The 21,201-nt window shown below is 40.4% G+C and overlaps 1 protein-coding gene across 1 annotated transcript; it reads left to right on the top strand.

Moving 5' to 3' along the window:
- The first annotated feature begins 1,207 nt into the window (after positions 1-1,207).
- Positions 1,208-18,477, top strand: LOC145877057 (NLR family CARD domain-containing protein 3-like). Its single transcript, XM_082972357.1, has 7 exons — positions 1,208-1,459; positions 2,533-2,631; positions 8,668-8,784; positions 9,792-9,876; positions 10,006-10,234; positions 10,615-12,421; positions 12,654-18,477. Exons 2-7 carry the CDS (start codon positions 2,549-2,551, stop codon positions 12,841-12,843), a joined length of 2,511 nt encoding a protein of 836 aa, XP_082828483.1. The 5' UTR covers positions 1,208-1,459; positions 2,533-2,548; the 3' UTR covers positions 12,844-18,477.
- The last annotated feature ends 2,724 nt before the right edge of the window (positions 18,478-21,201 follow it).

Below are 21,201 nucleotides of genomic sequence, written 5' to 3'. Positions count from 1 at the left end.
GAGTGCATAGAGGAGTTCTGTATCTATAATTCTTAAAATAATTGTTATGCTTTTTGTGAACGTTTATCGTGAGTAATTTAGTAAAATGTTAGCAAATTCCCCGGAAGTTTGCGGGGGGTATGCTAGTTCTGAACGTCACATGCTAATGTAAAAAGCTGTTTTTTGATATAAATATGAACTTGATTGAACAAAACATGCATGTATTGTATAATATAATGTCCTAGGTGTGTCATCTGATGAAGATCATCAAAGGTTAGTGCTGCATTTAGCTGTCTTCTGGGTTTTTGTGACATTATATGCTAGCTTGAAAAATGGGTGTCTGATTATTTCTGGCTTGGTACTCTGCTGACATAATCTAATGTTTTGCTTTTGCTGTAAAGCCTTTTTGAAATCGGACATTGTGGTTAGATAAAGGAGAGTCTTGGTGTGTCCTTCCATCTCTGTCCGTTCTTCCCTGAAACTTTGATTTTCATTATCCACCTTTCTTTTGCTACTTTTTGAGAGCGACATGTTCTCTTGCTATCAAGCTAATTGTTCTGAATGAATGTTGATATTAATAAAGTAGTGTAGACTACAGTAGGCTACGTAGACATGTTTTTCCCCAACAATCAACACACAGAGATATAAACAAAAATATATAATTGAATAGAGATATTGGTGATTTTATGAACTTAATCAGATCTAAATTATTTTATTGTCACTCAATGTACTATGTACTAATCAAATGTGTTAAACGTGTTGTTAAATTTGTAGTGTAGGTGTATTAATTGTGCTAATATTATATGCTAATTATGTTCTGGCCCTCCGACTTTAACTCAGAAAAAAATTATCCCGATGTCACGTCCTGACCATAGAAAGCTGTTATTTTCTATGGTAGAGTAGGTCAGGGCGTGACAGGGGGGTTTTCTAGTTTAGTTTTTCTATGTTGTTTTCTAGTTATGTATTTCTATGTTGGGTTTTGTTTGGGATGATCTCCAATTAGAGGCAGCTGGTCATCGTTGTCTCTAATTGGAGATCATACTTAAGTAGGTGTTTTTCCCACCTTTGTTTGTGGGAGATTGTTTTTGAGTAGTGTATGTTTCACCTCTACATCACATTTTTTTTTTGTTCTTTAGTTTATGTGTATGTATTGCATAGTTTCACAGTTCAATAAAATATGTGGAACGATAATCACGCTGCACTTTGGTCCGCTCCTCTCTATGACAACCGTGACACCCGAAGCCAAATCTAGTTGACAAACCCTGTTTTATAGTATGTCATGGCCTTTTCTGGCCAACTGCTGTTATGTTTATGATATACTATGGTGTTGTGTCACTAGACTTTGACCAGATATTATTGCATCCAAAGATCAACTGTACCTAGAACATAGATACAGAGACACTTGTTATCAGGAAGCTGCTCTCTCAGCACAACGGAAAATATGACTTGACATGTTCTGGTTGTGAATTCAGGCTACAAGGTAAGAATCTTCCCAGGGATTATTGTAAAGTGTGTAGAGAAATTAAATGTATGGTGTTATTTTAGTATAGTGACTGACAGTAAAACACTCAGATCTAACAGTCCATTTCACCTGGGACAGTTATGTGACAGTTCAATCAAACAAAATGGCGCTAACTGGGCGTAGGCAAGTCAAATTCAAAAACATATTGTTCATATATTCGTATATTGTGGTTATTTTACAATTTGTATATTTTTATGTATAAGTTGTAAATCGTCTTTCAAAATATCGTAAAATTTGTTTTCTAAACTACAATGAGCTCCTCTTTCCTGTGTAATTTGGTATGAAACCACTGAACATACTTTTCTGAACATTGTTATTATGAACTGAATTCAGTAACAGCATAATAATATCATACCTGTTGAACAAAGCAACACACTAGAATGAGATAAATTATTAAAAGAGAAAGTTAGACATTATTATTATTATTATTATTATTATTAATATTATTATTATTGTTATTATTATTATTGTTATTGTTATTATTATTAATAATATTATTATTATTATTATTATTATTATTATTAGTTAAACTACATATTAGTCACGACTACATGTTCATGTGATGCATTAAATCACCTGACTGTTTGGATGTGTCTGTTAGAAAATGTTTTATTTCTAAGAGATAATGAATAAAAGAGAACAATAGACCTTCAATAATTAGTTGGCCCTGTGTTAACCACAACCAACATCCTGGATCTCTGTTTACAGGGGTCACTGTGTTAACCACAACCAACATGCTGGATCTCTGTTTAGTTGTCACTGTGTTAACCACAACCAACATGTTGGATCTCTGTTTAGTTGTCACTGTGTTAACCACAACCAACATGCTGGATCTCTGTTTAGTTGTCACTGTGTTAATCACAACCAACATGCTGGATCTCTGTTTAGTTGTCACTGTGTTAACCACAACCAACATGCTGGATCTCTGTTTAGTTGTCACTGTGTTAACCACAACCAACATGCTGGATCTCTGTTTAGTTGTCACTGTGTTAACCACAACCAACATGCTGGATCTCTGTTTCTCTGTTTAGGCCTCAGTGCTCTAAAATGAGTCTCTCAGGGGAGAGAGAGGAGGGGGACCCTGTCTCTAAAATGAGTCTCTCTGGGGAACATGACACCAAATCAAAGAGGTGAGATGACAATTTTGTTTAAGAATTATTAATAGTTTATTTCAAAAATGATATTTCCAAAAATGTTCACTTTTGTTTTTTAATCAGAAATGGTTGCTTATGGGTACCTTCAATATTACTGTTCTCAGATTTTTAATTAATAGCTTTAGATTGTGTATAATTTGTATTTTTATTGCAAAACGCTATATATCCATTGTTTAGCTGGAACACCCTAGATGCCTTCAATTACCCATTTTAAAGCCATGCCCAATTTAGGATAATTTTTTAACAACGTGATGTTGCACTCCAAAGGGAGAACTTGAAATAACATGATGTAGATAATTAAATAATCAAAAGAAAACGTGTTTATTATACAATCTTAGAAAATAAGGTTCCTTATAGAACCAAAAAGGCTTCTATCACTTCCTTAATATATGGAATCACTAAAAGTTATATATATTTGTGGGTTCAGTGAAGAAGAACCTCTCGAGTTATGTTCAACAAAATGTTAATGTTTTGAGGATGTGAACCCAGCAGCTCTCCAGTGGTCAGATCAATTCCACCTGTTTTTTCCAGCGCTCGGACCGGGATTCAAACCAGCCACAGGTCCAACTCCTGCCACAGCTCGTTAATCTGCCAAAATGAAGACAAAATGCTATGCAGACATACATGGTATCACTTGTGATACATAAATATTATGCATAAATCATTGCCAAAAGCACAAGACATACTGTTGCATGTAGGACTATATTATTTGTGGATTGATTATATAGAAATATCAAAACATTATTTTTAACTACTCCAAAGCAATTACATGTGGAGCAGGAACCACTGACTCGCTGCATTATTCTATAGTATTATCAAGACACCTGCTGTTAACTCTTAACTACTTAGGACAGCTCACGATGTGTCCTAAATATCTGCCGACTAGGTGGGACTAGAGACTTCATGCATTGCTTTCATTTATACCCATAAGTGTAAAATGTCTTTATTCTCAGCACTTATACGACCAATTTTCTACTCTGAGACACTTTGTGGATATGGGCCCAGATCTCAAAATATTGTTATAAAAAAATGTTTGTTTAAACATAAAGAAAAATGAATATTACTAATGTAACCCACTGTAAAGACAGGGTTTAGTTGATTGAGTGGCACTGCTCATGTCCGCGTTCTGGAACTGTCCCCGTCCCCGTACGATGTGGCGCCAAGCATATTGTCCAGTTAGAGTTTGCTGAGGTGATCTTGGGGAATAACGATGGAGTTCACTACAGTGTTGAGACGCCGAAGTTTATTGTTCAATTAGCTTTTTGCTTTACGGTCAGGGACAGTATGAGTGTAGCCAGATCCTTTTCACTCTCTATCCTTGTTTCATTTTGTGGTTCACCGGATTCGTCATCATCATCGAGACAAACGACAGACGAACGTCCTGCTAGCTAGCCAAGCTAGTCGGTACAGCTAGGTAAGCTAGCTAGCTACTCTACCAGCAGCATCCTAGTTATCCTAGCTAGTCGGTACAGCTAGGTAAGCTAGCTAGCTACTCTACCAGCAGCATCCTAGTTATCCAAGCTAATCGGTACAGCTGGGTAAGCTAGCTAGCTAGCTACTCTACCAGCAGCATCCTAGTTATCCTAGCTAGTTGGTACAGCTAGGTAAGCTAGCTAGCTACTCTACCAGCAGCATCTTAGTTATCCTAGCTAGTCGGTACAGCTACAGTGGGGGAAAACGTTTTTGATCCCCTGCTGATTTTGTACGTTTGCCCACTGATAAAGAAAGGATCAGTCTATAATTTTAATGGTAGGTTTATTTGAACAGTGAGAGACAGAATAACAACAAAAATATCCAGAAAAACACATGTCAGAAATGTTATAAATTGATTTGCATTTTAATGAGGGAAATAAGTATTTGACCCCCTCTCAATCAGAAAGATTTCTGGCTCCCAGGTGTCTTTTATACAGGTAATGAGCTGAGATTAGGGGCACACTCTTAAAGGGAGTGCTCCTAACCGCAGCTTGTTACCTGTAAAAAGGACACCTGTCCACAGAAGCAATCAATCAATCAGATTCCAAACTCTCCACCATGGCCAAGACCAAAGAGCTCTCCAAGGATGTCAGGGACAACATTGTAGACCTACACAAGGCTGGAATGGGCTACAAGACCATCGCCAAGCAGCTTGGTGAGAAGGTGACAACATTTTGTGCGATTATTCGCAAATGGAAGAAACACAAAAGAACTGTCAATATCCCTTGGCCTGGGACTCCATGCAAGATCTCACCTCGTGGGGTTGTAATGATCATGAGAACGGTGAGGAATCAGCCCAGAACTACACGGGAGGATCTTGTCAATGATCTCAAGGCAGCTGGGACCATAGTCACCAAGAAAACAATTGGTAACACACTACGCCGTGAAGGACTGAAATCCTGCAGCGCCCGCAAGGTCCCCCTGCTCAAGAATACATATACATGCCCGTCTGAAGTTTGCCAATGAACATCGGAATGACTCAGAGGACAACTGGTGAAAGTGTTGTGGTCAGATGAGACCAAAATGGAGCTCTTTGGCATCAACTCAATTCGCCGTGTTTGGAGGAGGAGGAATGCTGCCTATGACCCCAAGAACACCATCTCCACCGTCAAACATGGAGGTGGAAACATTATGCTTTGGGGGTGTTTTCTGGACAGGACAACTTCACCGCATCATTTGACGGGGCCATGTACTGTCAAATCTTGGGTGAGAACATCCTTCCCTCAGCCAGGGCATTGAAAATGGGTCGTGGATTGGTATTCCAGCATGAAAATGACCCAAAACACACAGCCAAGGCAACAAAGGAGTGCCTCAAGGAGAAGCACATTAAGGTCCTGGAGTGGCCTAGCCAGTCTCCAGACCTTAATCCCACAGAAAATCTGTGGATGGAGCTGAAGGTTCGAGTTGCCAAACGTAAGCCTCGAAACCTTAATGACTTGGAGAAGATCTGCAAAAAGGAGTGGGACAAAATCCCTCCTGAGATGTATGCAAACCTGGTGACCAACTACAAGAAACGTCTGACCTCTGATTGCCAACAAGGGTTTTGCCACCAAGTACTAAGTCATGATTTGCAGAGGGGTCAAATACTTATTTCCCTCATTAAAATGCAAATCATTATATAACATTACAAACGTACAAAATCAGCAGGGGATCAAATACTTTTTTCCCCCCACTGTAGGTAAGCTAGCTAGCTACTCTACCAGGAGCATCCTAGTTATCCTAGCTAGTCGGTACAGCTAGGTAAGCTAGCTAGCTACTCTACCAGCAGCATCCTAGTTATCCTAGCTAGTCGGTACAGCTAGGTAAGCTAGCTAGCTACTCTACCAGCAGCATCCTAGTTATCCTAGCTAGTCGGTACAGCTAGGTAAGCTAGCTAGCTATTCTACCAGCAGCATCCTAGTTATCCTAGCTAGTCGGTACAGCTCGGTAAGCTAGCTAGCTCGCTACTCTACCAGCAGCATCCTAGTTATCCTATCCTCCCTCTCTCGTTGACGGATGCTGGCTACCTCTGTCCGGTTCTCCTCTCTTCACTAGATGGATGGTAACTTTAGTGTTTAACCCCTCTGTATCCAAGGACCAATCTTTTGAATATTATTTTCGGGGCGCCTAAAGTAGGCTGGACACATTCAATTTTTTTAACATTTTTTTAGCTGCCTCACCAACGTCTGAATGTGCATTAATAACTTTTAATTGCTAAATATTTCCAATAGATGGCAGCATAAGACCACGAAGCATCAGTTATAGGCTACAAGCAGCAGTATGATTAACATAAAATAGCATGCAACCACAGACTATATGTCCCATGATTTTCTAAAATGGTCACTCATTAACATGACTTTAGTTAGCTATATATCTCGTTTTAGGGCTGTGTTGCTTTTGGGAGAGCAAAATAATAGTGACTATAGCAGGTATTGAACCCCGGGTAAATTATCACTAGTCAGAACCTCAACCTCAGTATACATGCATTATAAAAAGTCATCTTAATATCTGATATTGCGAGTAAACAACCTCGGAATAGAAAAGACAAGAGTGCGCCTTCCAGCCCACCAATAAATTACATAATTCAACCCTCTCGGTTAGTAAATTTACCTCAACATGCCCCTGGAGAAGGCAGAGCGACGACACCAGCTTTTTACCGGGGCTGAGTTGACTACTAGAGAGAGAAGGCAGAGTGACGACACCAGCTTTTTACCGGGGCTGAGTTGACTACTAGAGAGAGAAGGCAGAGTGACGACACCAGCTTTTTACCGGGGCTGAGTTGACTACTAGAGAGAGAAGGCAGAGCGACGACACCAGCTTTTTACGGGGGCTGAGTTGACTACTAGAGAGAGAAGACAGAGTGGCTCGATGCTGGTTGATGAATTTGACAATTTTTCTCAACTAGAGGTGACTAAATTAATGTTCAGACTTATTGATAATCGTTATATTAATGAAGTATAATTTCAAAACATGAGCATAAAAACAGGTAATAATAAACATGAATCATCATTATATTACTTCACAGTAATCTGTTAAATGCTTTTTCAGTCCTTCCTCTTGTGTTAGCAGTGTGTAAAGGGACAGAAAGAAGCACACACAGGAGTTTTCCTGTGAGGGGGAGTGGTGGTGCATCCAGGGAGAAAACTATACTGATCTTCTGAAATGTCATTTGTGGTCTTATGCTGCCATCTATTGGAATTATGTAGCAACTGGAGTAGTACTGAATAATGTGGCATTACTTACTAAAGTAGTAATTACTCAGAATTGCAAATATAACATTTTCTAGTTCCTTTTACCACTTATAATAAAATAAAATGTTTATAGCATAACAAACAATTAAACTGACATTAAAACAAAAACACCATACATTTAGTTAATTATATATATAACAACTATTTATTTAGATGGGTGACATTATCTGCCAAAGTAACAGCCCTGTAGACAAAGAAGAGCTCTCCAGTAGGTACCAAAACATTCAAAGGACATTTTCTCAAAAGTGATGTTACAAGTTAATCAACTTTCAAAGCAGAATGACTTTCCCATTGTTCCTCAACTGCAGTGTCTGATATACCATTTTCTAGCTCTGAGTCTCTACTTTTATCCAACGTAAAAAACACCATTTCAAATGTTGCTACATATGACGAATTGAAACGGTCACAGTTGAGAGGCAGGCAGATATATACAATTTTGTAAAAAAATATTATTATTTGTCTTCTCTGAAATGAAATCATTAAGTTATAGATTTTTAAACAAATACATGTCTGTCATTGAACAACCCAATGTCATGATTAGATAGTGAAAAACACACCAAGCTCAGAGAAGATGAAAGATGTAATGTTTGTCTCTGTTGTGTTGAAGTCCAATAAAGCAGGAGACACCAGCCTCCCCTGTCTGTCTCTGTCTGTCTCTGTCTGTCTCTGTCTGTCTCTGTCTGTCTCTGTCTGTCTCTGTCTCTGTCTGTCTCTGTCTATCTCTGTTTGTCTGTCCCGCTTTCTGTCTGTCCCGCTTTCTGTCTGTCTGTCTGTCTGTCTGTCTGTCTGTCTGTCTGTCTGTCTGTCTGTCTGTCTGTCTGTCTGTCTGTCTCTTTCTGTCTGTCTGTCTCTGACTGTCTGTCCCGCTTTCTGTCTGTGTCTCTGTCTGTCTGTATCTTTCTGTCTGTGTCTCTGTCTGTCTGTATCTTTCTGTCTGTGTCTCTGTCTGTCTGTCTGTATCTTTCTGTCTGTGTCTCTGTCTGTCTCTATCTTTCTGTCTGTGTCTCTGTCTGTCTGTTTGTCTGTCTTTGCCTGTCTCTGACTGTCTGTCCCGCTTTCAGTCTGTCTGTCTCTCTTGGTCTGTATGTGTCTGTCTGTGTCTGTCTGTCTCAGTCTCTGTCTCTGTCTATCTCTGTTTGTCTGTCCCGCTTTCTGTCTGTCTGTCTGTCTGTCTGTCTGTCTGTCTGTCTGTCTGTCTGTCTGTCTGTCTGTCTGTCTGTCTGTCTGTCTGATCCAGAGCTCTTCTTATGTTTCCCATCTGAGCTCAGAGTAGATGAGAGATGTAATGTTTGTCTCTGTTGTGTTAAAGTCTAATCAAACAGGGGAAACCAGCCTCCCCTGTACCCAGCTGTGTGTCCATGAAGAGTGACCAGTCTATAGGTACACCTATATACTTTAGAGAGGGAGACTTTTCTACTGAACAAAGGTAAGAAGAACTCATGGGTCATGGTCAGTGAGTTAAACAACACTGTCTCTAGTCATTTCTCCTCTCCCATTTTCACATTTCTTTTGGTTGTTTTCATAATCCATAGGCTAATACTTTTGTCCATTTTCATAGTCCTAAAACAATATTAATTAAACAAACACAATATTCCCTCCCTGTGTGTGTGTGTCTCTCTGTCTGTCTATCTGTCTCTCTGCCTCTTTGCCTGTCTCTCTGTCTGTGTGTATTTCGCTGTCTGTCTGTCTGTCTGTCTGTCTGTCTGTCTGTCTGTCTGTCTGTCTGTCTGTCTGTCTGTCTGTCTGTCTGTCTGTCTGTGTCTCTGTGTCTCTGTGTCTCTCTGTGTCTGTTTCTGTCTGTCTGTCTCTGTCTGTCTCTGTCTGTCTGTGTGTCTTTCTCTGTCTGTATGTCTGTTTCTGTCTGTGTGTCTGTCTCTGTCTGTCTGTCTGTCAATCTGTATCTTTCTGTCTGTCTCTGACTGTCTGTCCCGCTTTCTGTCTGTGTCTCTGTCTGTCTGTTTGTCTGTCTTTGCCTGTATCTGACTGTCTGTCCCGCTTTCAGTCTGTCTGTCTCTCTTTGTCTGTATGTGTCTGTCTGTGTCTGTCTCTGTCTGTCTGTCTGTCTGTCTCTGTCTGTCTCTGTCTATCTCTGTTTGTCTGTCCCGATTTCTGTCTGTCTGTCTGTCTGTCTGTCTGTCTGTTTCTGTCTGTCTGTCTGTCTCTGACTGTCTGTCCCGCTTTCTGTCTGTGTCTCTGTCTGTCTGTCTGTCTGTCTGTCTGTCTGTCTGTCTGTCTGTCTGTCTGTCTGTCTGTCTGTCTGTCTGTCTGTCTGTCTGTCTGTCTGTCTGTCTGTCTGTCTGTCTGTCTGTCTGTCTGTCTGTCTGTCTCTGTCTGTCTCTGACTGTCTGTCCCGCTTTCTGTCTATGTCTGTTTGTCTGTCCGTACTCACTCACTCCCTGGATGAGGAGATGTAATCTCATGTTTTGTCCACAGAAACCAACAGGAGAGATCAGAGTCAGAGATTCTCAGTGGTCAGTCTTCCCAGAGTCATCAAACAGACCTGGACTCTATATTCAGTGTATGTGTTCCTGTTATGTACATTTGTTTTTGTTTACCTCAAGTAAAGTTGATCTGTCAATTATTCATTAATGTGTTAATGAGAAAGCATTTCTTCTCTTGCTTAACTTATTTACTTGATTTATTTCAGTTGCTTGAAAAGAAAATGATGACATTTGTGAAGAACGAGCTGAAGATGTTCAAGAGGATTCTTAGTCCAGAACTCCCAGAAGGCTTTGAGAGTCAGAAGCAGGATGAGGAAGTGGTGGATGCTGAAGATGAGAAGCAGGAGAGCAGTGCCAGAGAGGGGGCTCTGAAGATCACACTGCACGTCCTGAGGAAAATGAACCAGAAGGAGCTTGCTGACACACTGGAGAAATGTAAGATCTGTCTGCCTCATGTTGAATGCTGTTTTATAACATTTAAAAGCTGTGGCTAAAGTACAGCTAAAGTAGCTGTGTAACTCAATGATATTGAAGCAACCTTAACACAACACCTAGTGACCTCGTCAAGTAGCAGCAGGGATGTGTTGTGTTGATTAATTTAGAGAGAGAGACAGAGACAGAGAGACAACATTAATAATACCATCAATAATACCAATAATAATATAATCAGTCACACCAGTCTGGAATGCATTATGAAAACATTTATACAGTCAGTTAAGAGAATAAATGATTATAATTTAAAATGTTATAACAGTCCTACAATACTGTAGACATTAAAACAGATGTAATATTAATATCCTCTGTGTTATTTCTAGATTCAGATGATCCTGCTGTGATTTGCCAACGTGAACTCAAATCTAATCTAAAGAAGAAGTTTCAATGTGTATTTGAGGGGATCGCTAAACAAGGAAACCCAACACTTCTCAATAAGATCTACACAGAGCTCTACATCACAGAGGGAGGAACAGGACAGGTCAATAATGAACATGAGCTGAGACAGATTGAGACAACAACCAGGAAACAAGCAAGACCAGAGACTGCAATCAAATGTAACGACATCTTCAAACCCTTAACTGGACAAGACAAACGTATCAGAACTGTGCTGACAAAGGGAGTCGCTGGCATTGGAAAAACAGTCTCTGTGCAGAAGTTCATTCTGGACTGGGCTGAAGGAAAAGCCAATCAGGATGTTCAATTTGTGTTTTCATTCCCTTTTCGGGAGCTGAATTTGATGAAAGGGGACAAAAACACTTTGATTGAACTTCTCAATCACTTCTCAATGGAAACAAAACAATCAAGAATCTCCAACTACGACAAGTACAAAGTTCTGTTCGTCTTTGATGGTCTGGATGAGTGCCGACTGCCCCTAGACTTCCAGAAGAACAAGATCTGTTGTGACGTCACAGAGTCAACCTCAGTGGATGTTCTGCTGACAAATCTCATCAAGGGAAATCTGCTTCCCTCTGCTCTCCTCTGGATAACTACCCGACCTGCAGCAGCCAATAAGATCCCTTCAGGGTGTGTTGACCAGGTGACAGAGGTACGAGGGTTCAATGACCCACAGAAGGAGGAGTACTTCAGGAAGAGATTCAGTGATGAGGACCTGGCCAGCAGAATCATCTCACACATAAAGACATCAAGGAGCCTCCACATCATGTGCCACATTCCAGTCTTCTGTTGGATTTCTGCAACAGTCCTCGAACACATGCTGGAACATAAGAGAGAAGAGATGCCCAAGACTCTGACTGAGATGTACACACACCTTGTGGTGTTTCATACCAAACAGAAGAATGAAAAGTATCTTGGGAAAGAAGAGACAGGTCCACACTGGAATAAAGAGAGCATTCTGTCACTGGGAAAACTGGCTTTTCAACAGCTAGTGAAGGGCAATCTGATTTTCTATGAAAAAGACCTGAAAGAGGCTGGCATTGATGTCAATGAAGCCTCAGTGTACTCAGGATTGTGCACACAGCTCTTTAAAGAGGAATGTGGGCTGTACCAGAACAAGGTGTACTGCTTTGTTCATCTGAGCATTCAGGAGTTTCTGGCTGCTGTATATGTGTTCCTCTCATTCATCAACAACAATGAGAATCTAATGGATGAACCTCAATCAATGTTCAGATACGTTTTCTCGCTGTTCAGAGACAAGCCTGAAGTTACTGAAGTTACTGTCTACAAGAGTGCCCTGGATAAAGCCTTACAAAGTGAGACAGGAAACCTGGACCTGTTCCTCCGCTTCCTTCTGGGCCTCTCACTGGAATCCAATCAGAAGCACTTACGAGGTCTACTGACAAAGACAAGAAGCAGCTCACAGAGCCATGAAGAAACAGTCAAGTACATCAAGAAGAAGATCAGGGAGAATCCTTCTCCAGAGAGGAGCATCAATATGTTCCACTGTCTGAATGAACTGAATGACCATTCTCTAGTGGAGGAGATCCAAAGCTACCTGAGATCAGGAAGTCTCTCAGAACCCAACCTGTCACCTGCACAGTGGTCAGCTCTGGCCTTTGTATTGCTGACTTCAGAAAAGGAGCTGGATGTGTTTGACCTGAAGAAATTCTCCAGATCAGAGGAAACTCTTCTGAGGCTGCTGCCAGTGGTCAAAGCCTCCAGAGCTGCTCTGTGAGTAAATAAAATGACATATAAGAAGTATTCATCAGGAAGAAATATTATGTTTAGAGAAAAATATGTATTATAATATGTATATTGAAAAACATATTGAATAAATGCATTGATGGAAGATGAATCTATGTGTTGTTTGGGAATATGAACCAAATGCATCTACCCTTGTCCTTCTACACTACTGGTGTTAAATTACCAGTGTGTTTGTGAAGTCATGATGATCTCGTTGCAGGCTGTCAGGCTGTGGAGTCACAAAGAAAGGCTGTGCTTCTCTGGTCTCAGCTCTGAAGTCAAACCCCTCACACCTGAGAGAGCTGGACCTGAGTAACAATGACCTGAAGGATTCAGGAGTGAAGCTGCTCTCTGCTGGACTGGAGGATCCACACTGTAAACTGGAGACGCTGAGGTCAGTATTCCTGTAGTTGGTCAACAAGTGATAACTGTTCACCAGATCCACATGTGTTTACCAGGCACACATAGTCCACACCATATGTGTTCTGACAGTGAAGCTTACAGTTTTAAATGTGGTGCTATGATCCAGCATTTTGGATTTGAGATAGAATGTTTCATATTAGGTGACAGTACAGAATGTCACCTTTTATTTTAGGGTATTTTCATACATAGCTGTGTTACTGTTAAGAAAGGAAAGCACTTTATGTATTTAGTTCTCCCATTTGAAAAAGTTGTACATATTCGGACAAATTCACTTATATTGTATTAAAGTTGTCATAAGTTTAGTATTTAGTCCCATGATCCATGCCTGCAGTGATTACATCAATTGTGATTCTACAAACCTGTTGAATGCATTTGCAGTTTGTCTTGGTTGTGTTTTGGATGATGTTTTTCCTAATAGAAACTGAATGGTGAATAATGTCCTGTCATTTTGGAGTCACTTCACTTGTATTGTCAGTAAGAATAGAACATGTTTCTGAACACTTCTACATTCATGTGGATGCTACCATGATTATGAATAATCAGGAATGAATCATTAATGATGATGAATGAGAAATTTACAGAGGCACAAAGATCAGACCCCCTCTGTTATTGGTGTTATTCTGTATACTTCTGGCCCTTCTTTGGACACTGTGTTAACTAACCTCTAGACGAGCTTCAATGCCATACAGCTCTCCTTCCGTGGCCTCCAACTGCTCTTAAATACAAGTAAAACTAAATGCATGCTCTTCAACTGATCGCTGCCTGCACCTGCCTGCCTGTTCAGCATCACTACTCTGGACGGTTCTGACTTAGAATATGTGGACAACTACAAATACCTAGGTGTCTGGTTAGACTTTAAACTCTCCTTCCAGACTTATATTAAACATCTCCAATCCAAAATTAAATCTAGAATTGGCTTCCTATTTCGCAACATAGCATCCTTCACTCATGCTGCAAACATACCCTTATAAAACTGACCATCCTACCGATCCTCGACTTCGGCGATGTCATTTACAAAATAGCCTCCAATACCCTACTCAATAAATTAGATGCAGTCTATCACAGTGCCATCCGTTTTGTCTCAATCAGAAAGATTTGTCATGACGTTGGCCTCTTTGGGTACAGGAAGGACAGTTGACCCCCTCCCCTTTGTACCATCCCCCAACCTACCTTCCCAACCACCCAGGCCCTGTGTGAAAGGGTTGTAAAAACTCTAAGAGGAGTCTCTGGCCACATGGCCCATAGAGAGACACAGGAAATTCTTCCAACTCACAGAATTGGGGAGCCAAGCGACATTTGTGTTCTGGAGAAGGTATGGAAGATTGGTGAAGAATCCAGCTACGAACTGGTCCGCTTGGTACAATTTTGTGATACTCAGAAGAGACAATATAGCCATATTACCATAAAACTGTTTATATAATAGCCTCAGCTTAAGACTTGCATCATAATGGTTGTATAAAATGTATTAATAAGGATAAAGCTATTTGTAATACATTGAGATGCTATGTACTGATGTTAATGTGATAGAATTGGATTTCTGTACCAAGCTTCACTCAGCCATCGGCACGCCCCCCAAGGGACACAGACAGGACCAGGCGTCATTTCACAAGCCTGTTCAAGGGTCACTATAAAACCCACCCTGATTTACATTTCTTCAGACCAGGCCTCCACTCCATGGCCAATAGGTTTTACCATCCAATTCCTTTACTGAAAGTGAACCATACCATGTGGTTAACTTTTAGACTATTGATACCGACAGAATAAGAACAAGTCTTTGATATTAATTATTAGTCTGCAGCTAAGTAAATTATATCATCGAACGCGAAGACCAACGAAACATCCATTCTATAACAACATTAATGAATGTCGCTTTGAAAGATCCATTCTAACCGAGAGAGAGAGAGAGACAAAACTCTCCACAGAACGACGCTCGAACAAGGATCCCGACGACGACACATGAGCGTAAATATATATTGATTGCAATTGTTCCCGAATGAGTGAGCCTTCAATTGTCAATTGTTAATATTAATGAACTCTGTGTACATTCTCAGCTGACCGTTTATGACCCATTGTCTAACAGACCAGCCATGCCTGTTAGCCATTAGGGCACATTACTATACCAATCCTTTGTGACGATAATTACTGTTTGTATGTTTTCTGTTAATTACTTAGTGTAGTAAATAAATGATTTTAAGACAATTGATGTATGGATGATTTTAGTAAAGACTGGGTTCGTGCAGATACAACAATTTACGATGTTTGGAATGAGACTGGACTCGAGGTAAAATACACCATTTAAACCAGAAGATAATCGGCCTATACTATAATATTATAGTAGAGGAAAGTTATATTAGGAAAATTATAGCTTTGTAATCTGAATATTCTCCTTGGTGCCTCGATCTCCGAGTTAATTACAATTAAACGATTAATCAGTTTAATCGTGTGATAATAATTACAGGGAGTTAATTGATAAACATGTCTTCAGTTTAATGGTACCCCAATGACACGACAGATTTCTGGCTCCCAGGTGTCTTTTATACAGGTAACGAGCTGAGATTAGGAGCACACTCTTAAAGGGAGTGCTCCTAACCGCAACTTAAAAAAAGACACCTGTCCACAGAAGCAATCAATCAATCAGATTCCAAACTCTCCACCATGGCCAAGACCAAAGAGCTCTCCAAGGATGTCAGGGACAAGATTGTAGACCTACACAAGGCTGGAATGGGCTACACGACCATCGCCAAGCAGCTTGGTGAGAAGGTGACAACATTTGGTGCGATTATTCGCAAATGGAAGAAACACAAAAGAACTTTCAATATCCCTCGGCCTGGGGCTCCATGCAAGATCTCACCTCGTGGAGTTGCAATGATCATGAGAACGGTGAGGAATCAGCCCAGAACTCCACGGGAGGATCTTGTCAATGATCTTAAGGCAGCTGGGACCACAGTCACCAAGAAAACAATTGGTAACACACTAGGACGGAAATCATGCAGCGCCCGCAAGGTCCCCCTGCTCAAGAAAGCACATATACATGCCCGTCTGAAGTTTGCCAATGAACATCTGAATGATTCAGAGGACAACTGGTGAAAATGTTGTGGTCAGATGAGACCAAAATGGAGCTCTTTGACATCAACTCAACTCGCAGTGTTTGGAGGAGGAGGATTGCTGCGTATGACCCCAAGAACACCATCTCCACCGTCAAACATGGAGGTGGAAACATTATGCTTTGGGGGTGTTTTTCTGCTAAGGGGACAGGACAACTTCACTGCATCAAAGGGACAATAGACGGGGCCATGTAACGTCAAATCTTGGGTGAGAACCTCCTTCCCTCAGCCAGGGCATTGAAAATGGGTTGTGGATTGGTATTCCAGCATGACAATGACCCAAAACACACGGCCAAGGCAACAAAGGAGTGGCTCAAGAAGAAGCACATTAAGGTCCTGGAGTGGCCTAGCCAGTCTCCAGACCTTAATCCCATAGAAAATCTGTGGAGGGAGCTGAAGGTTCGAGTTGCCAAACGTCAGCCTCGAAACCTTAATGACTTGGAGAAGATCTGCAAAGAGGAGTGGGACAAAATCCCTCCCGAGATGTGTGCAAACCTGGTGGCCAACTACAAGAAAGGGTTTTGCCACCAAGTAATAAGTCATGTTTTGCAGAGGGGTCAAATACTCATTTCCCTCATTAAAATGCAAATAATTGTATAACATTTTTGACATGCGTTTTTCTTGATTTTTTTGCTGTTATTCTGTCTCTCACTGTTCAAATAAACCTACCATTAAAATTATAGACTGATCATTTCTTTGTCAGTGGGCAAACGTACAAAATCAGCAGGGGATCAAATACTTTTTTCCCCCACTGTACTTCCCACCACTGCGACCTGTACGCTCTCGTTGTCTGGCCCTCGCTTCATACTCGTCGCTAAACCCACTGGCTCCAGGTCATCTACAAGACCCTGCTAGGTAAAGTCCCCCCTTATCTCCGCTCACTGGTCACCATAGCAGCACCCACCTGTAGCACGCGCTCCAGCAGGTATATCTCCCTGGTCACCCCCAAAGCCAATTCCTCCTTCGGCCGCCTCTTCTTCCAGTTCTCTGCTGCCAATGACTGGAACGAACTACAAAAATCTCTAAAACTCAAAACACTTATCTCCCTCACTAGCTTTAAGCACCAGCTGTCAGAGCAGCTCACAGATTACTGCACCTGTACATAGCCCATCTATAATTTAGCCCAACTACTTCTTCCCCTACTGTATTTATTTATTTAGCTCCTTTGCACCCCATTATTTCTACTTTGCACTTTCTTCCACTGCATATCTACCATTCCAGTGTTTTACTTGCTATATTGTATTTACTTTGCCACCATGGCCTTTTTTTGCCTTTACCTCCCTTATTTCACTTCATTTGCTCACATTGTATATAGACTTATTTTCTACTGTATTATTGACTGTATGTTTGTGTAATACTCTTGTTTGAACCAAGTATTGAGTTTATTTGTTATAATTAATTGGTTTTATATTTAAAAGATGATTGAATTGCTCCTAAACTGTAATGTTGTTAATGCATTATGCTTTTTGAAGAAATATTTATTTAATGTATAAGTGAATAGTTTGTTTTACTTTGAAGTTTCCGTTTTGAGCAATAAGGTCGCTTGTTAAGTTGTGGCCAATGGGAGTTGACCTGGTTAACGGGAGGGAAAAAGACGTTGATGAAAGGATGGACGTTTTACCTCAGGACGGTTGGTGAAGAAAAATTATAAAAGAAGACGACAGAACTACAACAAAACCCATAGCTACTAAGACATGAAGGGAAATACATATTTTATTTAATAAAAGAGTTGTTATAATTTTGTTAAAACTTAGTAAAGACTGAAGCTACCGTCTCGTCGTGGAGGTATTAGCCAGCTAGAGGTTAGCCTAGCATCGTGTGACACCGGGAGATAATTGCTTGGGAAGCTTAACGAGTTCGTGTTGCCATGGGGATATCGGTTACTAAGGAGTACTGTCTGCATGGGTAGCTGTGCTGCCTTGGACTTGGTGAGGAAACCTGCATGGAACTGCCATACTTCGCTGAGGGAATATCTACCAAGTAGTGAGTAACCACAATGTGAGGTGCTTAATTTGGACACTGGTTGTGCACGACTCATTGGGGTTTATTATTTTTTTTTTCTTTTGATGTTGTGTCTGAACATGTATTTGTGTTTGAAAATGTTTTAATACACATATGGAACGTTATGTATGTTGCCTTGGTGGAGTCATTAATTGTTTCAATTTAATGCATGGGATGGTTTATCCTGATTCAATAACAGAAACCTATAATCATTTCATCTGAAGTTAATACCCTATTGTCATAACCCTAGATAGTTTACAATAGGAATTCTTATTGGAGATGTCCTTCTCACCTAACATCCCATGCTGCTGAGATACTCTACATATGTTAATATTGTGAGAGTCATATTCAAGCCTGGTGAGAGGGTTACATTTGTTTAACTCCATGTATAACTCTGTGTTGTTATGTGTCGAACTGCTTTGCTTTATCTTGTCCAGGTCGCAATTGTAAATGAGAACTTGTTCTCAACTTGCCTACCTGGTTAAATAAAGGTGAAATAAATAAATAAATTGGTAATGGTGAGAGGTTAGCATGTTTTGTTGTAGCCTCTGTTATTGGTAATGGTGAGAGGTTAGCATGTTTTGTTGTAGCCTCTGTTATTGGTAATGGTGAGAGGTTAGCATGTTTTGTTGTAGCTTCTGTAACTTTCTCACTCATTATTATTATTCATGATTCATTCATGATTTTTCTTAATCATGACATCATCAGGATGCTTTTAGTAGTGTTTAGAAACATGTTATGTACTCACTTGTAAATAAAATTACTCCAGTCACCATCTGTAATGAACACGATGGGAGACAGAGAGCTGGTTTCAAGCGCAGGGCTCAGCAGGTGTTTATTGTAAAGGACCACAGGAGGAGGCAGGTAGCTGGGTCCAGGGGCAGGCAGAAGGTCATACACAGGGGGTCCAAAAAGGCAACAGTACAGGCAGGGAAACGGCAAAAGGCATCATTAGTGAGGCAGGCAAAAAGTATAATTCACGGGAGGAGTAAATTACGGGAAATGCAGCACTCCGAACAGCCTTGTGTCACAAAACAAACAACACTTCACAATGATGGGGGTGCAAAGAACTGAACTAAATAGAGTTTGATAATGACATACAGGTGTGTGAACAGGTGATCAGAATTCAGGTGACTGGGATCTGGAGAGTGAGCTGCGTTCAGGGGGATCTACGTGTTTGAGAGTGTGAGCTGGAAGCAGACGTTACACCATCCACCATTTTAATATTGGGCAAAACACAACCCAAAACACAACCAAAACAAACTGCATAATCAATCAACGAGTTTGAGTCACAAGCTTGATGTAGTCGCTGCGTTCAAGGAATATCGGATCAAATACTCAACTTGTGACTACTTTAAGCCACTATGAGTGAATTGGTCAGAAAGCATATGACTTCTTTAAATAGGGGGACTAGATACATAAAGTGCTTTCATTTTTCTAAACGGTGAAACAGATATGTATGAAAATATCCTCAAATGAAAGGTGACATTATATACTGTCACCTCATATGAAACATTTGATCTGAAATCCAAAATGTTGGAGTTTAGAGCCACATTTAACCTGTTATGGCTAGGGGGCAGTATTTTCACGGCTGGATAAAAAACGTACCCGATTTAATCTGGTTACTACTCCTGCCCAGTAACTAGAATATGCATATAATTATTGGCTTTGGATAGAAAACACTCCAAAGTTTCTAAAACTGTTTGAATGGTGTCTGTGAGTATAACAGAACTCAAATGGCAGGTCAAAACCTGAGAGATTCCTTTACAGGAAGTGGCCTGTCTGACCATTTCATGAACTTCTTTGCCATCTCTATCTTTTACAAAGGATCTCTGCTCTAACGTGACACTTCCTACGTCTTCCATAGGCTCTCAGAGCCCGGGAAAAAACAGAATGTCGTCATCCCAGCCCCAGGCTGAAACACATTATCGCCTTTCTCAAGTGGCCGATCAAGGGACTGTGGGCTTAGGCGCGTGCCCTGGCCGCCCCCGTCTTTGTGAATTTTCCTCTGTTTGCCGAAAAGGAGATTCCCGGTCGGAATATTATCGCTTTTTTACGAGATAAATTGCATAAAAATTTATTTAAAACAGCGGTTGACATGCTTCGAAGTACGGTAATGGAATATTTAGAATTTATTTGTCACGAATTGCGCCATGCGCGCGACCCTGATTTACCATTTCGGATACTTTCTGGAATGCACGAAAAAAACGCCGCTATTCGGATATAACGATGGATTATTTTGGACCAAACCAACATTTGTTATTGAAGTAGCAGTCCTGGGAGTGCATTCTGACGAAGACAACAAAAGGTAATCAAACTTTTATAATAGTAAATCTGATTTTGGTGAAGGCTAAACTTGCCGGGTGTCTAAATAGCGAGCCCGTGATGCCTGGGCTATGTACTTAGAATATTGCAAAATGTGCTTTCACCAAAAAGCTATTTTAAAATCGGACATATCGAGTACATAGAGGAGTTCTGTATCTATAATTCTTAAAATAATTGTTATGCTTTTTGTGAACGTTTATCGTGAGTAATTTAGTAAATTGTTAGTACATTTCCCGGAAGTTTGCGGGGGGTATGCTAGTTCTGAACGTCACATGCTAATGTAAAAAGCTGTTTTTTGATATAAATATGAACTTGATTGAACAAAACATGCATGTATTGTATAACATAATGTCCTAGGTGTGTCATCTGATGAAGATCATCAAAGGTTAGTGCTGCATTTAGCTGTCTTCTGGGTTTTTGTGACATTATATGCTAGCTTGAAAAATGGGTGTCTGATTATTTTTGGCTGGGTAGTCTGCTGACATAATCTAATGTTTTGCTTTCGCTGTAAAGCCTTTTTGAAATTGGACAGTGTCGTTAGATAAAGGAGAGTCTTGTCTTTAAAATGCTGTGAAATAGTCATATGTTTGAAAAATTGAAGTTTTTGTATTTTTGAGGAATTTGTAATTCGCGCCACGCCTATCATTGGATATTGGAGCAGGTGTTCCGCTAGCGGAACGTCTAGATGTAAGAGGTTAAAATGTTATCTTCACTGTCAAAATAGATATGGTGTGGACTGTATACTCAATACAATCTAAATCTGATACCTCACTGTCTGTCTTTTGACTGATACTGCTTTTAAACTGGTCTGGTCAGTCTACTCAAATATTTGTATTTTACATGTTTCTATCTGCAGGCAAAACTTTGATAATCTGTAATTTATATTAACATACGTTAATGTATGTATAGATATGG

This window comes from Salmo salar, unplaced genomic scaffold, assembly GCF_965601325.2.
Source record: "Salmo salar unplaced genomic scaffold, fSalSal1 ptg000669l, whole genome shotgun sequence".
Classification (NCBI taxonomy): domain Eukaryota; kingdom Metazoa; phylum Chordata; class Actinopteri; order Salmoniformes; family Salmonidae; genus Salmo; species Salmo salar.
Note: the sequence above shows the minus strand (reverse complement) of the source record. Positions and strands in the feature narration are given on the sequence as shown.